This window comes from Xiphophorus hellerii, chromosome 6 (genome assembly GCF_003331165.1).
Source record: "Xiphophorus hellerii strain 12219 chromosome 6, Xiphophorus_hellerii-4.1, whole genome shotgun sequence".
Lineage (NCBI taxonomy): Eukaryota > Metazoa > Chordata > Actinopteri > Cyprinodontiformes > Poeciliidae > Xiphophorus > Xiphophorus hellerii.
In genome coordinates, this window is record NC_045677.1 from 28,030,230 (window position 1) to 28,040,395 (window position 10,166).

At 35.9% G+C, this 10,166-nt stretch overlaps 1 protein-coding gene across 1 annotated transcript in view; it reads right to left on the reverse strand.

Annotated features, from left to right (window-relative positions):
• The window catches only part of larp4b (La ribonucleoprotein 4B), a 33,507-nt gene extending 24,109 nt beyond the window's left edge, over positions 1 to 9,398 (reverse strand). Inside the window, exons 1-2 of the mRNA XM_032565648.1 lie at positions 8,875 to 9,398; positions 2,218 to 2,351 (exon numbers count right to left, since the gene is read on the reverse strand). Coding sequence (XP_032421539.1) covers positions 2,218 to 2,298 — 81 coding nt within the window. The 5' untranslated portion in view covers positions 2,299 to 2,351; positions 8,875 to 9,398. The remainder of the gene's footprint in view (positions 1 to 2,217; positions 2,352 to 8,874) is intronic.
• Between the last annotated feature and the right edge of the window lie 768 nt (positions 9,399 to 10,166).

The following is a 10,166-nucleotide window of genomic DNA, read 5'->3' on the forward strand; positions in this document are numbered from 1 at the left end:
AAGATGTGTAAACAAACAGTAACTGCTGTGTTTATTATAAAACTAACCAGGTAATTTAAATCAGACTGATTTTTCCAACTTTTAAGTATCACATTTAACCAACATGCTACAGTTCACCTACAGTGATAATAATTATTATTTTACTCAAAACTGGGGAGAAAGAGAGAAGATGGGTCAGAATTTAATCCCTGCTTTACAATGAAACCAATCATTTCCAAAAATAAAAACAGGCCGCAGCTCACATTACAGAGGCGTTTAATTTGAATCACTTCAACACGTAAAGTGTGTTTCTAGCCGAGGAAGCCATTTCCTCAACATCTGGGAACAAAGTGAGGGAAGTGACTGATGGCTGCAGCCTGTGTTGTTGGATCAGAGTGATGAACTATCCGCAGGTCCTGATGCAACGCTTTCTAAGAAAGGTTTCTGAAATAATAACAGACTGAGGCTTCTCCATCACTGTGATGAAAGACCTGGATTTACATGAGGATCAACACACTGGGCCCTTCCGACACACCCATCACCCAATAGGTAGCCGATTTCCCACGATGCACTTTTCATCAGAACTTAAGATGCAAAAACCAAAAAACAAACATTTTCTGCCTTACAAAAATAGACACTGTTTCATTAACACTTAGAAACCTGTTGCATTCAATTGTTATCTTGAATTAGGAAATTACGTTTTCAGCATAACCCCACATTTCTAATGTTAAAATTAAAACATTTTTCAAACAAAACATTTTTTAACTTAGGCACAATTGTAATACAAAATATATTACAAATATTAATCCCTATTAACTAGAAACAACCAATCAGAGCCAGGAGGCGGGTCTCAGCGCCATCAAGCACTATTTTGTGTGTCACCGCAGCTAGCATAGCTTGCAGTGAATGCTAAGGCTAGTTAGCATAACAGTTTTTTCTGTAATGATTTATTTCTCTGCATGAGGTTGACTGACACTTTTTTATCTGTCTCATATCATACTGTCACCTTGTCATGACAGTATGGTAGGAGACAGATAATCTGTGAAAAAAAACAAATCAAGCTCCTCCGGCATATCCCAGTGCTCCCAGTGCTGACTAGAAACAACCAATCAGAGCCAGAAGACGGATCTTAGCGATGTCCCCTTTGCTACACTGCAATTAACACAGCTTGTTCGCATGGTCACCAAAGAAGAAGAAGAAGAAGAAGAAGAAGAAGAAGAAGAATTACTTTATTCATCCCAGCAGGGAAATTATTTCGCAGTTACAGCAAGAATTTTTTATACACAGATTAACACATGACAGGAGCTGCGTCTGCAGGCAGCCAGCTGAGCCGGCGCCATTTTTGAAGGAGGACATGCGGCAAAGGTCGTCGGGACCGGGAGTCGAACCCGCGACGTCCGCGGGTCTAAGGCCTCCTCCAAATGTGGGGCGTGCTAACCCCCTCACAGCACGCCCCAAGACGCCTGATAAATGATGACGTCTGATAAACTAAGACCCTCCTCCAGGCTCTTATTGGTTATTTTTGGTCCATTTCTTCAGACAATAATAGCAGCTCTGGGAGGAGGTGGAGGAGATTGATCTTCTCACAGATTATCTGCCTCGTATTATACTGTAATGATATGCTAACAGTTTTAACAAATATGAAACTAAAACACATCTATAAAAGTTACATACTGCAGATTTAACTAAATTGACAAAAAAATACCCCCAGAATGCACCACTACAATTCACTATTCTGTTTGTTTCTTGCTGGATTTCTATTTGAATGTTGACAAAATAAGAACATAAACTCAAAGTTAGTCTCAAATTATATTCTCCAGAATTATAGATACACAATTTAAAACGTAAATCACTATGAAATTGATCAAAAATGTATATAAATAGTCCTGTTTCTCCAGTGGTCACACAAACAATCCTGCACATTTCCAGTTTGTTTGGGTTTTTATTTGTCCTAAACTAACGAAAGGAGAGAAATAAAAGCAGGTCGTGGTTCTTTAGTTACAGGAGATGTTTTCCTATCATTCACCAAGAATTTCTTCTTCATAAAACACAATCTGTGTGGGAAATCAGCCAGCAAATAGCTCAACACAATACCATTGTCAAGCCACATGTTGGCTTATTAGATAGAGCAACAATTTGAGCCATCAGAGGTGGCAAAAGTCACACCGCTTTGCTTAAATTCCTGCAAACCAAAACAGAAACGCTGAAAAATGGCAAATGAAACAACACAAAACTCACCAAATGAGAGTTCTCTTTTGCCTCTTGTACTTGCTGCACCTGTGGTTCAGCTACAACTTTCGTGTCCTGGTCAGAAGTCATGAGCCGTCTGCTTCTTGGCTCCTCAGGGAGAAGTCTCTGTGTCACCAAGTAAGCTTCAGAAGGAGCAAATGGAGACGAAAACATGTTAGCTTTGAATGCGGATGTTTAGCAAATATCAGCGGTGACGTGTGGGTGGATGGAGCGGGTCAAAGGTCAGTGGCCGGCAGTTACTTTAAGGAGAGACAAAGATGTGGCCAACAGAAGTGAATCTAACGTGATTAGCATGGTAAACCGTTCATTTTTAAACTGTATTTCTGTTTGTGGAGCTGCAAAAACAATTGACCTTTAATTCCACAAAACTTAATAAAAACGTAAAAATATCTTTCTCATTCTGTTTACAATGTTTGTTTGCCGTCTTCATGTTTTGTATTAAAAGGCAAAGACTGAGCATGTATTTGATTAGTAAAAGGACCAGGTGTTTTTACAGACAGACTCACTGCACTCAGGTTATCTCTAGTCCCGTCATTGTGAGACGACCACCACCACTTGACTGGACCTCTGCTGAATTAACTCAGTTGCTTTAAATATTTATGTAATCATTTGTATTTTTATTTAAAATGCATTTTGGTAGAAAACAGTTTTCATTTTGATATTAAATGGGGTTTTTTCCATTTTTTTCCACAAACAAACAATTTTGTTGTTCTTGATTGATTTGTAACATCAATAAAAGAGGCAAATACTTTTTATAGGCCTTGTAACTATTTGCATCTCTCTAGTTTTCTCACTCTCAGCTGACAATTTCATTTTTAAAACTCGACTCCTGAGAGGTGGAAACACGTATTTTCTGCTGTTCTGCTGAAGCTGTGTGTGAAGCGCTGATAATCCGGCCCAACAATCGGTGCCTGCCTGTGACACGGGCTCTGATTGTGTTTGCAGACAAAGCAGGGAGAGAATGGCATGGCTGTAAAACTGGTGACCTTTGAACCACATGATGACAATGATACACAGCCAGTGTGTCATTCCACAGATATGAATGAAGCTCAGAAAGAAAAAAAAAAAACATTTTAGGATCAAAACCTTCCTGAACAGTAGAATTAAAAGCATTTTTTAAAAATATTGTAGAATTACGTAATTATTCTTATATTATTTCTTTTTCATTTTTAAAATTAAAAGCTGTTTTATGCACTATATTGGAGTAAAATAACTTTTTATTAGTTATTTATTTACACAAACTTACCTGGTTTAGATCTATATTCTGCAGTGAGCAACTGCACTTTTAAAACTAAGCAGTGATAATGTTGGAAATGTACACAGTTGTGTCAGAGATGTACTTGCACAAAGACAGCAGTTAATGTAAAAAGTTTCCCTCATGTTTAAAAACAAAAACATTTGGAGTGGACATTTTAAAGTAGCATCTTATATCAATAATAAGCACAGTTAGATAATATTATAGAAACAGAAATCTCTGTCTCTGTACCTAGGAATGCGCTGATAAAAAAAACAACATCCAATATCAATATTGTTGTTATGCCTGATAACTTATATTATACAATATTGGCCCAGTTTCACTGTTTGGGCCGATACAAATACAAACACCTACAACTTATGTCAAAGTGAGACCTCTTGTTTGTGCACAAACTTTGTTGTTCTAATGTTTTCTATCTGCTGAGCCGTTTGGGAACCAAGACTAGGGCTGTTGTAAACAAATATTTTAGTAATCGAGTAATCTATCGATTATTCTTACGATTAATCGAGTAATCGGATAAAAAAAATTAAAAAATAAAATATTGGTAAATCTGGCATAACACCGGTGTTACTATTGGATATCAATATCAGTCCAATTTTTCATATTTGAGCTTCCCTAACAGTTACTTTTTTATAGTTTAGAAAACTAACCTGTAACAATAATAGCTCACTTTCTAAGTTAACCTGAAGTTATACAAAGATCTGAAATTATATTCAATTTAATAATAAAGAGGCAGGCTCACAAATACGCTTATGAAAAATGTCTATGCTCCAGCTTTTATATTATGTATTCATCTTCAGTCAGTTTAATAGATGGATTCTCAACTTGCCCCATACCTGTCAAGCTTTGGGTTTGAGAAAACGGGAAATGTCTCCTGGAGTTGTGGGCTTAGGGTGGGGAGTGGGAGGCAGGTGAACGAACGAACGTAAGATAGGGTGGAGGGCAGGAAATAGACCAGACAGACAAACGTATAAGTCGGGGGGGAGAGACGAATGAACAATGTAATGTATGACCGGTAGACCAGTAGACTAAAGTAAGAAAGGGGGGAGCAATACGGGATATTTATGGCACCTTCGTTCGTCACACTCAGAAACTCATCTACCGGCCATGTACCGCCACGATGCACTCTTACACTGTAACCATCAACTACTCAGCCGCCCGCCGTGTTCAGTCTATCCGCTCACCTGTATAAATACTCCCACACCGCTCTCCCCGCCGTTCGCTCTGAACCAGCAGCTCCCGAAGGAGAAAGGTTGCCGTACTCCAGGCATCGCGCCAGTCATTTTAAGGATGCCTATTGGTCCCCCAAAAACGATGAAAACCCGGGCGTTATCAGCAATCAATAAAATTCCCACTGGTCAAACTTGAAAATTGGACATTATGCCGCTAACACTTAGCATTTGTCAACAACTCAGAGCCGGAAGTCAGAGCTCCACAAAACGCACATAATGTTCCGGCCGGAACAGAGTGCGCTAAATAATAAAACATAAATTAACAAAGCTTCGAGGCAGGTAAATTTTCCTCGAGGAATTTTAATAATTGAGGTACTCGAATTCGAGGAATCGTTTCAGCCCTAACCAAGACGAAACAATGTCACAATAACACATTTAGCTGGATAATAAAACATCCCTGTAGTTATTGTGATAAACGATAATATTGTTTTGAGACCATATTTAATGGTAATGGCATAATAATGCAGGAACACATTCTCAAAAATCAATAAAACTTTAAATTAAAACGAATAATTAATACTGGAACTTTAAGACATTTCAAATATCCAAAATACATAAACAAAACAAGAAAAACTACAAATAAAATGAATTATATATTATTTCTGCCTGAATTTATTATTTTGTTACTAATTTATGTGCATTTATATACGTTTTCCATTTTAGTCTTTAAGGTACAAGAATTTGCACATAAATTCACATATTTTTCAGTCTGATATTTTAAAATATTAAATCATATATCATAATCAGTTACTCAGTACTTGAGAAGCCTTTTTGTTAAACATGTTTTCCCCTTGAATAATTTCTTTTTACTTTTATTTGAGTAAAGAGATGCTGAAGCAGTGATTTCCAAGTCAAACCAGCTTAAAAATAATAACATAACAGAAACCATAACCCGGGTTAAAACACATGAACAGTAGGGCAGTGAGTCAGTCTCATTGTCTAGACAATCCTGAACCAAAACATCCTCCACCCTCCCGCCTTTTTCCACACCTTTGTTTTCCGTCTGCATAATTTTACGGAGTAATTTATGACCCCGTGGTTCTCTGAAATAAATCTGCCGCAAAAAGCCGCAGTGGTCCACCAAGTATGTTTCCAGTCTGACTTTTTTACAGACAAACAAGTGGTTCTGTTTCAGAGTCTTGGAGCGCAGATTTAATTGGCTTCTTAAGAGCGAACTGAAGTCTACTGAGATCAAGACTTAAATCTAAAAAACAAAAACTCTGAGAAATAAGCATATTAATTAAAAAAGGTTATTATGGAAAATATGTAGATTAATTAGAATCTGATGACTTTTTAAGCATTTAAATAATAACACTGAATTTTAATCTTCTGCAAATATGTTTATCAATTTTGTTTCTTTTACTTAAAATTCGGCAGAAAGAATTTCATTTTCAAAATTTTGCCTATCAAAATTTGTACGGTCAAAAGTTGCCTTTGAAAGATTTGCCTTAAATAACACCTGAAGAAAATGGCCTTGTAACACTCGAATGCAACTACTAATATTTGCCTTTAAAATTTCACCTAAAATTAAAATAAGACAAAAATAATTGGCAGAAATTTGCTTTTAAAAACCCAACTGCAACGCTTTGTAAAAATTAACTGACAAAAAGTTGCCTTTAAAAATTCACCTAAAAAAAGAAGAAAAAAACTCATCTGTAGAAATTTGCCCTAAAACCTCAAATGTAAAAATTCAACTACAAAAATCGATTCAAGCGTCTCTTAACAAAAAAATCAATAACTATATATATATTGAATTGACATGTGATCAATATCAATAGACAATACATGTGATATAATATTTAATATTTTGAATATTCACTGTACTCCTATGCACAGCATTCTGGGGGATGTAAGCAGAGGAAAGTCTCCCACAGCTAGCTAAGCTAGTTTGACAGAATCAACTAACTCGCTCACTCCTTGGTTGCCCAGCAACTCGCTCTCTCTTTGGTTACCTAGCAACAACTTGATGACTAACTTGTGCAGTCAAATTCAGGTTGTGCCTCATAACTGCTTCAGAGTTTCAAACATCCATGTGAAGTGAAAACTGAATAAAACAGGAAAGGTCACACCACCAGTTTGGTAGTATTTCAGATATTTAAAACATAAAACAAATCAATAAGTATAGATATGAAACGCTTATATTATGATATTTTGTGAATATTGGTGAATTTGTTACTATGTTAATGTTTTGCAACAACTCTAGATTTTACCAACACAAGTAATTACTATAATTGTCATTTAATGAAAAGCATCTTTAATTTCAGCAGAATTAGGAAAAATGTTTGCTTTTCTATTTAAAAATAAGAGCAAGAGAAATATAAATCTTAGTTTCACATCTTATTTTTCTAATGTTTCCATGATATCAAAAATACCAAAAATATTTTGGAAATCCATAAAACATATATATGTGAAAAGATTTCAAATAAATATCACCCATTCCAGATTGATACCTTAATTCTGCTTGTAAACATTTTCAAATCTTATTTCACAGCCATGTTTGGCATTTTAATCAGCGCCAGTTTAATTTCTGGTCCAGTTCTACTTTAATATCATTCATTTAAAATCCGAAAAGGTGGTTAAAATTGTTCTTCAATTGTTTGAATGGGTAAACATTCAGTCAAAAAGACAATTAAAAAATCCTGACCGATAAAATGTTAAAAATTCAACTGGGATTTGGCAAAGCAAACATATAATTTAAGTGGATCAATACAACCACTTAAATTTTGTGCAATGTTTACCCAAAACACAAACATTGAGAGAAAAGACGTCTCTCAAGGGAATTTCAGAGGTTCTCAGCAATACTACAGTAGGCCTGTCTCAAGAACAAATTTTGCTGAATGATAAATTGATAAATTGCAAATAAGAAGTTATTGCGATAAATTATAATATAGTTGGTTTGACATAATTTTCAAGAACACATTCTCAAATATCAATAAGTGTTAGACAGTGTTAAATAAATAAACAAAACAACAAATAAAATGAATTATGAAGTCTCTGTAACAAAAATTGTCCTTCAAACAAAGGGCTACTTGGGACCAAAACAACAGACTGAAGACTTTTGTTATCCAGGTTTTGGCAGAAAGAGAGAAAAAAAATTTGATAAATCATGCAAATGGAGAATATTGGGTTTGTTTTAATTTATCGTGAGATTTACTTATTTATTGAGACAGGCCTACAAACTATTTGTAAAACCTAAATTATTAAAATTCATTGATAGTTAAACTACAGACAGATCTAATTCTTTACAAACCCAAAAATGAACAATTACTAAATCAGAACTACCAGAAAAAAACTTCAGTATGTGGCATTAAACTGTGAAATAATTTGATTTTTTTTTAAATTATCACACAAACATAAATATTATTATTATTGGTGTTTTTTTGTTGTTGATGCTTGTTGTTTTCAGTCAATTTTTTTTTAAAAATAATGAGGTTCTTGCTGCTGTAATTAAATGTAAATAGATATTATATTGATGGGTTAACTAATAAATGCGTGTTTAAATGTTATATATTTGTATTAGACATGTAATACATGTTACATAGATAAGCTTATACTTCCACCCATTCCCTTGGATTTGCGAAACAAAAGACTTGACATAATGCAACACGCTGTATTTTTGTAAATATAAAAAATAATAATAAAAACATAAAACTTTGAGACAAAAAGTATAAAGCATCCACCTTTAGGGTAGAAATAGTGAAAATGTAGCTATAAATAACGACGCCTCCCAACACAACAGCCATGTTTGTTTGGATCAACTTTCCAAGTCAACACAGCAACTTCCACCACAGACGCAATGCAGACTCTGAGCCGAGAAAGACTGCAGCTCCCGGGCTAAAGGCCACGGCCATGACCGGCCTGTGGTCTGCAGGTGGAGGGGGGGAATACTATAAAGACCTAATCAGAGGTCGGTTCGGTCCGAATATGACCGTTTAAACACCAACATAACCCAGCTGTTAAAAAGGACTGCTGTAAAGTTAACTGGGCTAAGAAAGTAGCAACCGCGGCTAACTATAACTGGAAAGATGGCGTGATTCCGCGAAATTCCCAACCCCTCAACTGTTACAGATAACATCAATATTTAGTTATAATAACAGAAAACGTGGATGTCAATCCATTCCCGCCTCAACGGGATGGTAAAGGCAGTTTCTCACTCACCTGTCAACTCTCACTGCGCGGCGGTACAAACACTGACGGAGGCGGCTCTTGGTGTTGCTGGACTCGGGCCTTCACTTTGGCTTCCTTCCGGGCTTTTTACGCTGACTTATCAGCGAGCAGCCAATATGGAGCGCCTTCTCTACCGACAGCAGCTCTAAACTTCACCAAAAGGAGCATTCAGGTGTAGCTGCTAGCTGTCGGGAGCCAAATGTAGCGCAAAACGACGCCCCCGAAGCTGGAACCAAAAAAGGGCTGCGAGCTAACAGTTAGCTAGGTGGCTAACTATCAACTTTGTGCACTCGGGCTCAATAAATCTGGCGCCTCAAATCTCAAGCGGTGATGGATTTCTCCAGGCCAACAGCGGGCTCTGCGCAAAGAGGCAGTCGAAAAGCGACCGAAAGTAGCCCTGAAGCCAAGGAGAGAGCGTCTCAAAGCTTCAAATTGATCAAACAAGCCGTTGGTGCTAAAAGATGAGGCAGAGAGGATTTTGGAATGGAGAAGTCGGCGTTTCCTTTCCCTTTCGTGTGCAGCACTAAGATCGTCTATTGGTCCACAGAGTAGTCACTCCAACGAGTTTGGAGACAAAATAGAACATTTCTGAGAATTAAAATGTCATTCTCATTATTAGACTATTGATATCGCTCATTTTGCATTAACAGAATGAATGCGTGAAAATTTCACAAGGAAAACAAAAATGGAAAAAACTACTGAAGAGGATTACGGCCACTAAAATAAAAATAATTCTGACTTTAATCACAAAATTCTGATTTTAATCTCAGAATTATACACTTAATCTCAGAATTAGTTTTTTCCTCCTAATTCTGAGAAGAAAAGTCCAAATACGATTTAATCTCAGAATTTTTAAGAAAAAAAAAAAACAAGATTCATGAGATTCATGTGAAAATTCAGATTTTCATCTCAGAATTCTGAGGAAGAAATTTAATTTTCTGACTTTTATCTCCAAATTAAAAATATAATCTCAGAATTTATGTTTTTTCCTCCTCAAAATTATGAGAAGGAAAATCAGAATCCTAACCTTAATCTCAAAATTCAGATTTTAATCTAAGAATTCTCACTTTCATCTATGGATTAAAAATTAAATCTCAAAATATTGTGTTTGGGTTATGGTTCCAACCTAAATTTGAGAATTAAACTCATGATTTAGAAAAGGCTGAATTCTGAGATTTGACTTTTTTCTCACAATTCTGGGGGAAAATAAAAATCTGTGTGGGGGGGAAATTACATTTTTATTATTAAAGACAGTATTATTTTTCCAATCAATCAAATTTTAT